Below are 16,424 nucleotides of genomic sequence, written 5' to 3'. Positions count from 1 at the left end.
AGGAGAGCAAAAAGTGGATTTGAACCTCAGAAAGGAGTGGCACATTGCTTCCCAATCTCCCACTCCTCCCCATGGGCAGTGCCTAAAAGCGCACAGTAGGACCCTTGACTTTTGCATATTCTGTTTCTCAATCACTGCACCTGCAAAAAAGAAATATCCTGCTCTTGCAACAGACTTGTTCTTATTGCAAGGAAAGAGGGTGGGGATTCTTTCTTCTAAAGAAATCATGGAAGGGTAGGGCTCTGTGCCAACAGGCATACAGCAGCTGTTCAGCAACAAGTCTGCACACATGTTTCAGGAGTCACTGCCAGGTGTGGAACCTAGTACTCAGATACCATTGGTAGCACCTGATCTGAATGCAGCAGAGGCTACAATGGAATCATCTGCTGGCTTCCATGAGGTAAGACTAAAAGATAAAGCCAGATTTTCTGAGACCCTGATTCAGAATGGCACAACTGAAGTCTCCATGCTGCCTTAGCAGCCAGGGTTGCTGTTCACCTGCTGTTGCTCGGACAGGTAGAGTGGTGAGGAGTCAATACCTCAACCCTACTTTATAGAAATGATGGACACATCCTTATTTTTTTTTTCAATTGTACCTCCTAGCCTAGCACTGTGCTAGACTGGGAGTGAACGTGCAACAGCGCTGCGCTTTGAGGTTAAAATATGGCATTGCAGTTACGAATTTATAATATGAAACTGGAAAAATGTTTTCAAATGTTAATACTTTCCCATTCTTGCTTCCCTTTTCCCTTCTCTCCCCCGGCCCCTGCCCCATTTTCAGGACTTAAACAGCAAAACAGGCCCATTGGGAAAAGTAGGAACTAAATGGACAAAACAGCACGCAGTACAGTGGAATGCTGGCAATAAGGTACCGTAACACAGGCAACATTTTGAGAGAATAACTAAGTTGACGGGTTTTTGGAGGTGGAGTCGGGGTGGTGGGGAATTATGGAATGAATTTACTAGTTAGTGAAGTGTTGACTATTTAGTGATAGTGGGTTTCAGGTTGAAACTTCCTTTTGTTAATCATCTGAATTCAATGCTTCATTTTTGCTCAGGCTTGTTCCAGCCCCTCTAGGCTTGGCAGTTCATAGTCCTGGTACATCTGGGCTTGTTGCATCAGTTCAAAATACAAAAATTGCTTGAGCTCCAACAACTCTCTCATTATAAATAAAGCACTGTCTGAAGCCCATTATTCTTTTGGGCTACAATTGTTTGTGTTTGGTTTGCAGCAGGTAGAGATTTGGTCCTTTTAAAAAGAAACTCATTAAGGTGGACTCCCCGTTGTATATTATTTATTAAGGTGGACTCCCTATTGTATACTCCCCATTGTGTATTATTACAGTGGGCCTGATTCTTGGTTCACTTTTATCATTTTTCACCAGCATAGCTCCATTGACTTTAATCAAGTTACTCCACATTTATACCAAAGTGAAAGGAGATGTGGCCTACTGTCTCATTTATAATACAATTGTTGAAGGTCCTTTGTTTTTGTATAGCCCCCAGTTTCCAAAACAAATGTTTCTTTAAGCTCTGGGGAGGAGATTAATCACAATAAAAAGCTTCTGAGGGAAGACAGATGGTGGTACCTGCATGGTTGCTTGGGAATCAATTCTAGATCTACATTTGTGTTTATTTTATAATAGAAATATCAATGCAAGTATTTCTGTCCATTGCTGGCTTGCTTCTTGCTGGTTATGTGTTCTATACAGTAGTCAACTCAAAGCAAACTTGTGTAGCTTTACTCAAAAGCTGTGTCAGAATTCATTAATGGTGTCTATAGTAGAATATGATTCAGAAACGTGACTCATGGGAAATACAGGGAAATTGACTTATTTTCTGTTCAAAAAAAATAAGTTCAATTTCCACAGCAAACCACGGGGCATAAAATATTTGTTTATTTAATTTCATAAGTTGTTCAAAAGTATGTAAATCACTTTGGCTGTGTCTACAGGAGAGGCTTTGCTCAGCAAAACAGGGCTTCTATTAGGAAAAATTGCAGAGTGTCGATCCACAAAATGTGCTTAGTCCACAAAACCCGGCACATCCGCCAGCAGCTTTATACCTCTCCCCTTTCAGGTATAACGCCTCTATCAACAGTTTCCTGTTTGCAGAGCTTCCAATCAGCTGTTTTGGCAAGAGAGGACCGGGCAGTCCGTCCGCTCTCTGTCAACAGAGCGGACTTCTCTTTCAATCTGCTTTTATGTGTAGACCTAATCTGTCAACAGAAGTTTTGCAGGAAATCCCTTCCCACAGCGACTTCTGTTGACCAAGGCTTCCCATGTAGACGTAGCCTATCAGTAGAGGTACTCTGGCAAGTTAACCAGTCGTTTTAAAAAATGTATCTGAGAGCAGAAAAATGTTGACAGGTTGCCCGTTGGATCTGCAAGCAGATGTAAAAGGAAACATGGCATAATCTGCACTGATTTTGCATTAAATGGGTGTGTATTTTGCACGCTGGGGCTTGAAGAGGGGGTGTGATACAGCAGAAAGAGCAACTAACATGGAATGTAAAACCTGGTCCAACAACAGATTTTGTATTGCTTTAATTATATTTGTTTTGAAACATCCTTTTCTTGCAACAGACACAATTAAAGTGGTACAACCCACTTGTGCAGATTCAGATAAAGGGATGCAAAGATGCTGTATAGTGTAAGCTTCTGAACAAATATCGTTTAAGCAGTAGGGAAACTGTGTGTACATAAGGCCTGAAATAAGGTAGGCTCCTTCCCACCACTTCATCTCTCTGCTCCTCTCCCCACAGCCACTCCTAAATTAGAAACTTGAGTAATGCTCAGAATTGCTATCCTGCAGCATTAAGCAATCCTAAGATTTTTAAGAAGGAAAATATTTGGGGGTGTTTTTTTATTTGCCTCTGCTTTTGAACTGTTTGAAATATTTTTTTCCCTGTTTTTCTGCCACCATACAAGCTAGAAGATGTGTCTTTGTTTTTAAATGAAATCAGTCATGTATAATCACATGGCTCCAGAAGCTCTTTAGGACAAACACCAAATATGGTAAGACTTGAGGTAAAATTGCAGGAGTTGACAGCACTGAATATTTGAATTGAAATTTTGATATCTGGTGTTCATGGTCTTATGAAACATGATCACACACCTTCACTTTTCCTTAGTAATGAGGAGCAAATAAGTTGTGCTCCAAGTCCCAAATAAGGGTGGAGGTGAGTGGAGCATTGAACTGGGAAAAAAGGAGGGCTGCTCCTCGGTGATGACCCGCACCACTGAGATTGATTCTGCTATTATGAAACTGGTGTAGTTAAAGCCATGGCTTACACCACACTACTAACAGGAGGAATAGGATTATGCCCAAAAGAAAGAGAAGCACCCCTTGGGGTTTTTCTCGCTCCCAGGAGTTATCTAAAACAGCCCACGGGTTGGTGGAATTCACTGGCTGTTATCTATCCCAATTTCTAAGAGCTGTTATCTATCCCCCAAGAAGTGTGAGTTTCGAGTTTCAGGGGTGGGACTACTTAAGGATTAATAGAGGGGTATGGCATACAGGCACAAACAACACTCTGTTCTGTAGAACACGGAGGCTCAGCAGATCATGCTTCCCAGCTGAGGCAGCTTTGCTTTCAGAACTTCCCAGTCATTCGGTCAAAGCCCTTCCAGAGGTTCTGGGGCATCTTTGCCTCAGCCTTACACGTGACTCTTACAGGCTTATGGAACTAAAACATAAACACATCACCATATAGACAGACTTGCCACAGGACAGGATACAAACAGAATAGAAATAGTGTTAATGAGAGCATTTACTGAGAGCATATACTTACATAGTTAAGCAGATACAGGAATAAGGCGCACCATTGCATCATGTTACTTCAGCTAGCAATACTACTAATACAGATTTTCGTGCTACCATTAGGTATTCACTCTCTACTCTATCAAACTCATGAGCAGGCGGGAAGAGCGGAGAAGGGTGATCAGGCCTTGTCGCAGACAGCATCGGGTCTCTCCAGGATTCGGAAGTTCTTCCTCCTCATTACGTTGTAGCCCCCCTTTATAATCCTGCTGTTTGCTGGCTCCACCCGAGGCCTGGCACATCACAGCCTGGTTGCTTCTGCTTCTCTTTGCTTGCAGCCCCCCATAGCCTCCCTTTCCATGTTACACAACTATATCTCATACTTATTTTGTCCTTGTTAAAGTACGCAGCTGGCTCCTCTGGGCTGATGGCTCAGAGGCCATGGTCTTTCCTGTTTTTCAATTTAGGCCAAGAGGATGTGGATGCTGCTGAAGTTACATACTGCTGTTAATGCAGGCTGTATGCAATCCAGTAAATCCCAGTGCTAACTGGTTTACACTTGCCCAATTTACTCAGTTCCTCGGTTCTTGTCCCGGGGTTAATGTTTTAGCCATTTTGTGCTGAGGCATATTTCTTTATAGTATTTTAAAAGGGTCTCTGTACCCTGCCTCCATCCCACGTACCTCACCGCATTGTTCAAGTGCCCATGCAATTCACCCTAACAAGCCCGAGCATGGCTGGTCACTTAGAGGTCACCAGGTTATTTTGCACAAGTAAACTATGACGGAAGGTTGGATGAGGCACAGACTTGTGAGCTGGTAGATCTGGAATCTATTCCTGACTGTGTCTCAGACTTCCTACGTGACCTTGGGCATGTCATTTAGGCTCCTTGTGACTCAGTGTTTTTGTCACGCACCCTGAACCCTAGACATTGGTAGAGAAAGACCAGAGCATGCAGAAGGAAAAGCACCAGCAGGGGATCCCACTGACTTGCTAAGCCCACAGGCAAGATGTGTGTGGCGGGAGCTGGTTCTTGCTCACAGAAGGGGTGAGGTTTTGGGCAAAAGGGGCAGGACTGAGGGCAGCCAGCCCTGCATACCATGCTGTGCCCTTTCCCTCCCCCCACCCCCCGGCAGTCCTCAGAGCTGTCCAGAGTGTTGTGTGGTCGCACTCTGTCAGCAATTTAAAGGGCCTGAGTCTCCAGTAATGGCAGCTGATTGTCTGGTCCGGGGGAATTGACCTCTTTTCCCTCCCGTCTGCAGGCCTGAGGACCAGCATACAGTCTACATTAGTACTTCCACAATTTCTATGGGAACAAAAAAGCAGTCAAGTAGCACTTTAAAGACTAACGACATAATTTATTAGGTGAGCTTCCATGGGACAGACCCGCTTCTTCAGACCATAGCCGTACCAGAACAGACTCAATATTTAAGGCATCTACACGAGCCCCCTCCTTTCAGAAGGGGCATGTTAATGAGGGAGTTCAAAAGATGCTAATGAGGTGCTTCCATGAATATGCAGCACTTCATTAGCATAATGGCATCTGCAGCAATTCGAAAGTCCCACTTTCGAATCGTGTGCCACCCATGTAGCTGGGGGCCTTTCAAAACAACCCCCCAGTCTTCAAAAGCCGCTTCTTCCCAAAACAAATGGGAAGAAGGGGCTTTTGAAGACAGGGGGTGTTGTTTCGAAAGGCCCCTGGCTACACGGGTGGCACACGATTCGAAAGCGGCACTTTCAAATAGCTGCAGCCGCCATTATGCTAATGAGGCACTGCATATTCATAGCAGTGCCTCATTAGCATATTTCAAACTCCCTCATTAGCGTGCCCTTTCCGAAAGGAGGGGGTTTGTGTAGATACAGCCATGGTGAAGAGCTCCTCAAAATGCTGAGAGTGAAGGAAACCTAAACAAGTTTATACTAAAAAAAGGTCTTCTGTGATAAGTTGCCACTCACTTAACCAACACAGGAGAGAAAATAATTGTGTGGTTTATACTGGGTGGCCATTTGGTATTAAGAAATTTAAATCTTGCCTTTTGAAACAAACTAACCCAAGTTTTTCTAGTTTTTCTCCATTCATCAAAAAACTGCATCAAAAGTAGATGCCTGTAAGTGGGCCTTGAATTTACACCCAGACACCACAGCATTCTATTAAACCATCAAACCAAACCAAACCAAACCAAACCAGACAGCCCCTGATTTTACTGAGGCACTATCTCTCATGTTGGGTTGGCTTACATACAAGGGACAGCTTGGATCCAGAATCTGTCTTAGATGGTTAATATGTGAAAATTGGATTGTTGGCTGATTAAAGTTTCTTGTCCGGTTAATTCTTTGCTCTGCTTTTTTGTGTGTGTTCTACATCTTGCATTGGTAGCTGAAAAGTTTGAGGAGTGATGGAAGTGATTTTTTTTTAAATGGGGGATGGAGGTTTTGTGGGGAAAGCACAACCTATCACTGAGTTAAGGGTGAAGTTTTCTGGGGGGTTCTTGTAGGTCTTATTTTTGATCTATTTATTGTTTTAAATAGAGTTCCTGAATAGCAGTTGGGCTCCTTTTTAAATTAATTGTTATAAATTACAACCTGTATAAACATTCCGTATGATAATGTTCATGTGTCATTTTTTCTACAAAGGAAGCATCACTTTGCTACTTGCTTACTGTAAAAATCATACGAATTAAAAATCTTCAGCAAACAGATTTCGGTGAGTACCTTTACTATTTATTTGAGATGCCTCGTTGTTTTAGAATTACTCAGAATACAGCTGAGCAACAGGGGAGATTCATTTCTAAGGTAAATTAATTTGAAGGATGAATCTGACTTTGATCAACAGAATGACTAAAGCAGCAATGAATTTGGCTACGTGTGTGTAATAAAATGGGTCATTGTCCTCATGAAGGTATACCTATGCACCCAAATTATTGTCAGAGGATATCATGTATGGTCCAGTTACATAAGGACAAATGATTGTATTGTTACCCAAATACAGTAGAAGAGCTGTTTATAGCAGATATCTGGAGTAGTAAGAGTGTTCAGGCTATCACGCATATACAGAATGTTGTCGGACTATAATCGGTCCATTTTTTCTATCTGCCTTGCTTGTAGTATCTCCTGTCATGGAGCTAGGTTCCATTGTGCCATGTCTGTGAGACTGTGGCTTTCTGAACTTGTAGTAAAATATTCTAAAACAATTTCCAGTTATCATTAACGTTTTCCTTTTGAAATTCCTTCTCCCAGCTTGTCTGGCTCCTATTTGTTCTCAGTTTTGTGGAAATTGACCCTTTGAAAACCCATACTTTACAGATATATAATTGTTCTGGACGTCATTTCTTTTCCACATTATAAATATGATCACTTGTACCCAAAACTACCACTAATTTTTATTTCTGTGATCAGCTCCTCTTTATACGTAAAAATGAGGTCTAGCATAAAATCCAGCTGTGTTAGATGCAACACTTTTTGAATGAGGAAGTTGTCACTTACATTGTTCCAAGTAACACACTGGTCAAATAGGTATTTTAATGAGAACAGTTCATCAAGAATTAAAAATAAGGCTGAATGATTTAGTAGTGTGAATAAAATTATCCTGTGTTAGATACAACACTCTTTGAATTTTTATTAGGACACTGTCATCTGCATAATATTTAGAAATTCCATGGTTATTTTAGTGCTGGTAGCATGAGTTCTCCAACATGTGCCACTCAGATTGAAATCCCTTGTGATAATGAAGAATTTTTCCCCTGTAAGTGCATAAGTAATCAGTTATCCTGTTTCCTAGTGTGTTTTGTTAGTCTGTAGCAGACAGTAACTAAATAACCTGTCTTGTGTTTTGCGTGTCAAAACATTGTTCCATAAACATTCAAGATCATTTTTGCATTCCAGAACTATTAAACCAACCCCTCAACCCTACAACGCTTAGCCTGCAGTTCATTTCCAAAATCTTCTGCCATCAATCTTCCCTTTCTTATGGGACAGGCAGGATCTCGGAGGTCACTTAGACCCTACAGCCACACGGTGGGGCCTTGGAACCTGGAATCACTTCAAACACTGATAATAATTAATAGATCTCTTAAATGTTTGCCTCAGATCTGATTCTCCTGAAAGAATATGGAGTTTACATACAAACCATTTCCTGGGAAAGTATAGAAGATGTAGCAAGTCATTTGATCTATCTCTTCCTCAGTTCCCTCTGGAAATTGTAGATAACAATACTTCCTTGTCCTGGTATTTGAAAGCTCTTTCATCTGTTTGTACAGTACCTGGCAAAAGGGGAGCCTTGATATCAGATACATCTCTAGGCACTAGCATAAGACTTCTTTTAATAACTGCAAGATATGACTACTGGCAGGGACATAGGTATGTTCTGAAAAAGAACCTTGCTCCATTACTTAGCGGTCTGCAAGAGGAAAATTACAACACCAATCAGATTAGTTTGGTGATTGCCTCATGTAATACCTAGCTCAAAAAGGTGTTTTAATGAGATCTGTTTGTCAAGAATTAAAAATGTGGTTGCATGATTAATGGTGTGTGCAATTAACTGTAATCATCAGAGACACGTTTGAGTTCTAGTCCCAGCTCGCCTGCTGACTCACTCTGTAGCCAAGGGCAGCCCATTTATTTCTGTTTCTGGCACCATCTGAAAAATTAGAATAGTGGTTGAATGTGTACTTCAGAGGTGCTTAGTTTATGCTGTGCAGGGACTGAACTCTCTTTGGTGTGGTGTAAATGTTAGATATTTTAATTATTTTGAGTAGAGTTTTTACATGCTGACAAAGTACAAGTTTAACAGTCATTATCAGCAAATGCATTTCCACAGTGATATTTGGATCACGATGCTCTATGACTGGGAACCCTAGTCATGGTCCAGGATCCCGTTGTGTCAGAACTCGCACAAACTCAGAACTCACGGTCCAAGTATAAATCAAGAGACAGTAGATTCAGACAGAGAGGGAAGATCAATGAAACAATGAGAACCCCCTTTTTATTCCTTATATGTAATTGCGTGAAACACACATTTCTTTCTTTAGGATAGGTCTGTTTCACAACTTTTGTCAAGGCAGGACTGTCTGGTTCTTGAATATGTGCTAACATCACACAAGGGGGAATTAGTAACTTTACATATTATAGTACTACATATATTTCACAATGATATCCTTGACCAATGAGTTATTAAATTTACTCCCTCACAAGGCATATTTTGTATGAAGACTATTACAGGGTGTGTAGGGTGTGTAGAATGTGAATACAGGGATGCTTTTGGTCACAGAAGCCACCTGTGAACGCTAATTTGAGGCTAATATGTAGCCATCCTTCCTTCAGTGAAGTATATTGGAATTACAATTCAGTCATTTACAAAATCTGCATATAACTTTAGTACCTAATTTACCTCCAATCCTCCCTTCCACCCCCTTCAAAAATTAGGGAATTAACATGATCTTTGATGCTCTCATATTATTCCCTGTTCTTGTGTGTTATTACCTTTCCGGCATCCTGTGACCATGACTATCACGTCTATTGAGGAAGTACTTTGAAACAGGGACAGTCAATTACCTGGTGTTTGTACAGTGCTTAGTGTAATGGTAATCCATTGTTGGTTGGCCCTTAGGTGCTGCTGTAAGAAGTGAGACTACTTATCATCACTGCAACAATTATTATTTTCTTTTGTATGCCGGGCTACCCAAAGCATAGCGCTGACTCTCACCTACCTAATGCTCTATCAGATTCCAGTCTGAAAGCATTGGTTGACATGTTAGCAAGATGTTTACAAGAGCAGATGCACCAAGTAGTATTTCTGAGCCAGTCAGAATTCACACCAAAGAAATAAAAGAAAAATCAGAAGATATTTTAATATAACCCACTATTACACGTTAATGACTCATTATGCTCCGTGCTTTTTTTGTGCTGGTACTTACCAGTACTGAGTACTGACACCCTGGCAGCCCCAGCCCTGGGATTGGTTGGGGGAGGAGGGCAGGGAGCCTGCTGAGTATTGGCTCTTCTTTTTTCCCTTCTTTTCTTTTCTTTAAACAGCAAAGGCACTGATTGATTACGCTGGTCAGTGCATGAACGTCCTCCTCTGTTTCCAGGCAGTCCAGAAAATGTGTAACCACATTTATCTCAATACCTCTAGTAAAATTATACACAAAATTAGGAATAAAGGTGTAGATTTGTGCGGAGTGAAATGTGGGTACCATTATGAAGATGTAGTCAGAAGCAATGGCTGTATAAGGGAATTACTTGATTTTAAGAAATGGGACACTTGTATGAAAGAGGTTAAACTGCATTTGATTAATAGGATAATGCGTCTCACAATGAATATGAATGGCCAGGCTACTTGATATACCTGATACTGGTATTTGCCAATTAGCGCTTTTCATCCAGGTGACTCTCACTGCTCTGCAAAGGATAGGTACAAAGTTTAGATGAGGACCTTGAAGCACAGACATGTTAAGGCCTAAATTTTCGAAAGCGACCATTGATTTTTGGGGCCCTTTGGTTTTGGGTGCCACTTATCCTTTTACAAGCCGGTTTGCCCAAGAAGCATTTGGCCCAGTGTGGAAAGTGCTGCGGAAGGTCACACCATGAAGGGCAGAACCCAGTCAGTGAAAGAAGATCTCTTTCAAATAACTTACCAGTCTTCCCCTTCTCAAAAGGCAGGGCCTGCAGAAGTTGCTGCAAACTTGGGGCTTACTCCCTGCTGTGCTACTGCATGGAGCGAAGGGAACCTGAATGGATTTCCGAGGCTTAAAAAAACCCCAACAACATATCTATGCAGACAGGGCAGTTAGGGACAGCATAATGCATGGTGGTGTGAGTGTGTGTGGGAAGCTTCCCTTTGTACCTTTATGTCCATAAGAGGCTGAGAAACTTTGCTGCCAGGGGTTCATCTCATCTCCAGGGCTAACATCTAAATATGGAGACAACCGCTGGAGACATGCTGTAATAGTATGTAACTCCTTTCACTTCTCCCTGTCCAGCTGTCACTATCAGCACTTCACCATTACATTTCTTTCAAAATTTATGGAGGGGAGTCTCATATTAAAACAAATAAACACAAAGCCATCCTTGAGAAAACAGCACTGTCTAATTACTTTGTTACAGGGAACAAACTCAGGAGAGGGGAAAACAATAATAAAGCAGGTTCTTTGCCTCTGTAGCCTTCAGTTCGGACTGGGCCCTCTGATTCCTCCATCAAAAGGAACATTTTCAATTATTTTATCCCAAGCTGCAATGTATTTGTTGTTTTTCTGACAGGCCTATGTTCTGAGGTCAAGAGAATGCATGCAAATGGCAGTTTTCGTTTAAAAAAATAATCATGGTGCTAACTTTTACAGTAGTAGAGAAAATCTTGAAATGTTTGCTGAATACAATGAACCCTAAAGCAGGAGTGGGCAGAATACAGCCTGTGGGCCACATCCAGCCTGTCACCACTGTTAATCCAGCCCTTGAGTGCCATTGCCTTTCTCTGGATGGGGAGCGGGATTAGAGCTTGCCCCCCACTCTGGGTTTTCAGTCAGGGAGTGGGGTCAGAAGTTTGCCACACTCTGGCAGCCTAGTGCTTCAGCCAGGGCTCACCATTCAATTTCTGTACCCATATGTGTCCCTTTGACCAAAAAGTTTGTCTACCCCAGCCCTGAAGGGTCAGAAACCACAAGACAACCCACCGTTTCCCCAGCAATACTAAATCTCAAGATTTTAAGCCAGTCTCATGATTTATGGGGGTGTGTGGAGCTCAGGTTCTTTCAATACTTGAGGCTGACAACGCTGAAGGATGTCCACACATGTATGGCACTACCTTGGTACTGGAACCAGGTACAATTCCTTGCTCTGCTACAATCCTCTAGTGTGATATTGGGCCTATCAATTAGGTGTTCTGTGCCTCAGTTTCTCATCTGTAGAATGTGATTAATAGTACTTCCTGTCTCACAGGAAGTTGTGAAAATAAATACGCTTTCTTTTGTTTTGTTTCTTCATATGCACGGTTCTTGTTTCCTGTCTTTCATGTCTTCCTTGCAGTTGGGCTACGTATAAGGTTTTTTAATTGTTGCTTTTTATTTAAATCCGTGCTTGTCCCAGTAGAATTCTGCCTTATGTCAGCTGCTGCTCCTTTTCTCACTTTGCCACTGTCACACCAGTGTGACTCCATCGACTTCAGATGTTACACCTGACTCAGGCTATTTCTACAGTAGAGAGTTTGCAATGATTTAGCTGTAAAGATCCAGCTGCACTGCTGTAAGAGCTTTTGGGCAGCTACTCTAAGCTGAAGGGAGAGAGCTCTCTCATAGCCATAATTAATCCCACTTCCCTAGTGAGCAGCAGTGGCTATGTTGACAAAACACGTCTTTGCCCATGAAAACTTATGCTCCAAAATATCTGTTAGCCTATAAGGCACCACAGGATTTCTTGTTTTTGAAGATACAGACTAACTCGGCTACCCTTCTAATATATGTTGGGAGAAGAAGCTCTCCTATTGACCTTCCACTCTTCACACCAGTACTTATGCCAGTGTAATTGTCGCTCGGTGGGGGGGAATATTTAAACTCCTGAGTGACATGTTACCTTCGCTGAATGAGTGGTACAATCAACACGGCCTTACACTAGCATGAGAGGAGAATTTATCCTTTGTCTCCAGAAGCTAGAGAGCACAACCACTGTGCTACGCTTGAAGAGCTTAAGTGTGTACTTGTTTCCATCCTCAGTGGGATCAGCTCCACTGATGGGCATGGAGGGAGGATAGAACCATGGCTATTCCTATCTGACAAATCAAAAATTTGAGTGCTTATCGAAATCAAACCCAAATGCCAAATCTTTTGAGGTTTCTCCCAACAGCTATTTCTAAATTACAGATATATAAGTAAGATTCCTACAAGTAATACTTTCTTTTTAAGTTGTATCAACCAGCTTAGGGTATGCTCTTTTTTCTGAAGAATGTGTGACATGCAAGCCAATACACCATCTCGTGTAGACAGCCTTGTAACTATGAATTTTCTCAATGGCTATTATAGACACAAATACATGCTATGTTGTCAAGTATTCTGTACTTTTTTCCAATAGCAAGCCAGTCTGATTGCTATGTGAGCCTATGGTTGCCAACTGCTTCAGCTGAAAAGGTCCGGACCAAAACTATCAAGAACTGCAGTGATCCAGTGTGGAATGAAACCTTTTACTTCAAGATTCAGAGTCAGGTCAAGGTGCGGAAATAACACCAAATACTCTGTCTTGTGTCTCTTCAGTAGCCAGATCCTTCTGTTCTAGACAAAGCTGCTGCAGCATGTATATTGTATCACTTCAATTCCCAGATGCTAAAAGTACCCTAACAGTTTCTCCTGGAATAATTTTAACAACTCTGGTCATATATGTTTGGAGTTTGAATCCACTGTTTGGCTTGAGTCCTGAGGCAACTTAGAAATATAGTTTATTTCTAGTAGTGAACCAGTTTAACTGAGTTCATTGAAAATTATGATAACAAGCTTGAGAGCTATAAAATTCTGTCTTAGTTCAGATTTCACTTATGCAGTTCCCCTGAAGGATATTTATTTATTTACTTATTTGTATGTCACCAATACCTGGATAGATATTCTGGCACTAGAGAGATACATCACAGTGTGACAATCAGTTCAATCAATGAAATATAAAAGATAATTATTCCACATTGAGAACAAATTTTCATTGAGCAATAGCTTGGGTTAATGGACAACAATGCAGAGAATCCAGGAGCTCCTGCTTTCTAGGAGCAGCTGTGTCACAATATAATAGATTAAATGTTATTCAGGCATGTTCTCCTAAGGACATTATACCTGAATCCTCCTGAACACAGCTTGTTATCCTATGGATCTAAAGAAATAATGCACACTTAAACCAACAGACAACTTAAAAATCTGAATCCTGGCAAAAATTCCTGGCAGCCACAATTGCTTCTTTGGGGATAGAAACATTTATTCTATCAATAGTAGATTGACATCAACAGCTGTTTTCAAAATGGGGTTATCTACATCTAAAATTCAGTTATCTCTTCATCAAGCTGGAGAATTTTTCAGAAAGTTGTTGGCAAATGGAAGTGTAGTCAAAATAGAATTCCTGCTACAATCTTTCTTTCTCAGATTGGAATATATTTCCACTAAAGAGGTATGATTGTCCACTAAGGCTGGGTCTACGCTTGCCATGGAAGATCAAACACTTAGGTTCGATCTTCTAGGGTGCCGTTTCCTGCGTACATAAAACAGCACATTCCAGGGTCAATGTCAACCCCAGAACTCCTGGAGAGCTGCAAAGATTGAGGAATGCCAATGGGAGGAGTTCACCCATCGGCGTTCCGCAGTAAGGAGAGGGATGAATATCAACAGGTGTAAAATCAATTTTGACATGCAATTTTCATACCTAAAATTACATTGCAGCCGTCGATATTCAAGATAAGTGTAGACCCAGCCTTATCCATCAGGTCTCCCTCTCCTTCTGCCTTTATGCCAATTTCTCCTCCACCCCTTTCCCTCATTATCTCCCTGTACTATATGCACACAAAATATCTTGTTTCTCTAACAAAGAACATATTCTTTATTTCTATTCCCAGAATGTCTTGGAATTTGCAGTCTTTGATGAAGACATTGTCCAAGATGATGGCCACCTCACTGTTCTCTTTGACATAGCTAAAGTCCCACTTGGAGAAACAATTTTTATGAAGTTTCAGTTGAATTCACAGGTGAGAACTGATCTCACAAACAGAGTTTGGCAGAAAGCATATATTTATCTGGATATGTTCAACTCATCTAAAAAACATATATTGGCATTGGAAAAGGTTCAGAAATGGACAACAGAAATGCTTAGGGGTTTGGAATGGGTGCCATGTGAGGAGAGATTAAAAAGACTGGGATTTTTCAGCTTAGAAAAGAGGATACTCAAGGTGCTATGATAGAGGTCTATAAAATCATGACTGGTATGGAAAAGTGAATAAGGAAAAGTTATTTATTTGTTCCCATAACATAAAAACTATGGTTCACCAAATAAAATTAATGGGTAGCAAGTTTAAAATAAACAAAAGAGAGTTTTTCTTCACACAGCACGTGGTAGGCCTGTAGAACTCTTTGCCAGAGGATGTTGGGAAGACCAGGACTTTAGCAGAATTCAAAAAAGAACGAGATAAACTCATGGAGGTTTGGTCCATCAATGGCTAATAGCCAAGATGGGTAAGAATGGTGTTCCTAGCCTCTCTTTGTCAGAGGCTGGAAATGGATGACAGGAGCAGGATCACTTGAGTGATTACCTGTTCTGTTCATGCCCTCTAGGGTATCTGGCAATTGCTACTGTGGGAAGACAGGATACTGAGCTAGATGGTCCTTTGGTCTGACCCAGTATGGCTGTTCTTATGATTTTCCTCCTAAAGTTTGTTTTATATTTCTTTTTTACCTTAGTGAGTGTTATTCTTCATCCATCCATCCATATTTGCTTCTTTCAGCCTACTGAAGAGCAAAGCCTCTCTAAAACTGCATTGACATTGTACTGAATAGTTTGGCCAGAATTGCAATGTCCAAGGAAGTTGTCAAAAGTCTCATGATATTGCTGACTGTATCATAAATGTTGAATTTCTGAAGATGAACATCCCCAGTTATATTACTGAACAATTTTGAAGAAGGGAAGTTTGGCTTGTCTTTAGAACACAGGACTGTGAGAGAGTAGGACCTGGATGCTGTCCCAGGCTCTGCTGTAGCTTAGCTATGTGACCTTCAGCAAATGAATCTTTCTTTGCCTGTTTCTTCACATGCGAATTAGGATCATGGCAGTGGCTCTCCAAAAGGAACTATCATGTTATGCAGATTAAATAAGTAATTTGGTTTAAGTGCTTAGAGAAATTCTGATGGAAGGAGCTGTACAATCACTCAACTTTTCTTCTGTGTCATAACTTATTCATATTGATCTAGCAACTATGGTGGCAAGAATAGTGATTTTGAGTCTTGAAACAGATGTTGGTTAAAAAAAAGATAATTATGCCAAGTGAGTTCAATATTTAAATATTGGCCCTAATCCTATATTTGCAAATAGGCAATTGGACACACTTTATATATTAAAATATCCTCGGTTTGGACAATTGAATCCTTATTTACATAGCTATTTTTGAAAAGTGGGCCTGTGATTCCCAACATTTTTCTAAGTGGTAAATGTTTATCCTGTACCTGAAGTGGAGGATCAGTTGACAGGAAAGAAAAAGCTAATGTCCAAGAAATTGATCAGGAGCATTGAGAATGTCCTTAATACATTCAGTAATATCAACATCTTTTTGATCCCAAAGAGATGAAAGAAATGAGCTTCTCTCCCCAGTGGTGGGAACCAACAGTAGGAAGCAGAATATTGTTAGAGACCCAAAAGTGAATTTACCTGATGGTACTGGCAGCCACAAAATTGAAGGTTACTTTTCAGAAAGTCTTTAAGTACCATAGCAAATGTGCTCAGGGAGAGGAGACTGAGTTTATACAATCAATGGAGCTGCCCTTACTGGGGAAGGTTTTTACATGATTCGTTCATTTCTCTCTCTAATTTCCAGAGAAGGGAAGAGCTGGAGGCTGAATTCACACTAGATGACAGGTGGGTAAACCTCAAATGTTATGGAATCAGAAATGAATGGATGCAGCAATTCCAAGAGTAGAATTAATCAATAGGGAAAACATTTCATA

The 16,424-nt window shown here is 41.0% G+C and overlaps 1 protein-coding gene across 1 annotated transcript in view; it reads left to right on the top strand.

Moving 5' to 3' along the window:
* Positions 1 to 289: 289 nt before the first annotated feature.
* Positions 290 to 16,424, top strand: part of LOC142015378 (cytosolic phospholipase A2 epsilon-like) — a 54,130-nt gene continuing 37,995 nt past the window's right edge. Inside the window, exons 1-6 of the mRNA XM_074998859.1 lie at positions 290 to 400; positions 782 to 873; positions 6,384 to 6,466; positions 12,817 to 12,953; positions 14,330 to 14,458; positions 16,295 to 16,335. Of these exons, the coding sequence (XP_074854960.1) occupies positions 290 to 400; positions 782 to 873; positions 6,384 to 6,466; positions 12,817 to 12,953; positions 14,330 to 14,458; positions 16,295 to 16,335 (593 nt within the window). The remainder of the gene's footprint in view (positions 401 to 781; positions 874 to 6,383; positions 6,467 to 12,816; positions 12,954 to 14,329; positions 14,459 to 16,294; positions 16,336 to 16,424) is intronic.

The sequence above is a fragment of the Carettochelys insculpta genome, chromosome 6 (assembly GCF_033958435.1).
Source record: "Carettochelys insculpta isolate YL-2023 chromosome 6, ASM3395843v1, whole genome shotgun sequence".
NCBI classification, from domain to species: domain Eukaryota; kingdom Metazoa; phylum Chordata; order Testudines; family Carettochelyidae; genus Carettochelys; species Carettochelys insculpta.
This window is presented reverse-complemented; position numbering and strand designations above follow the sequence as displayed.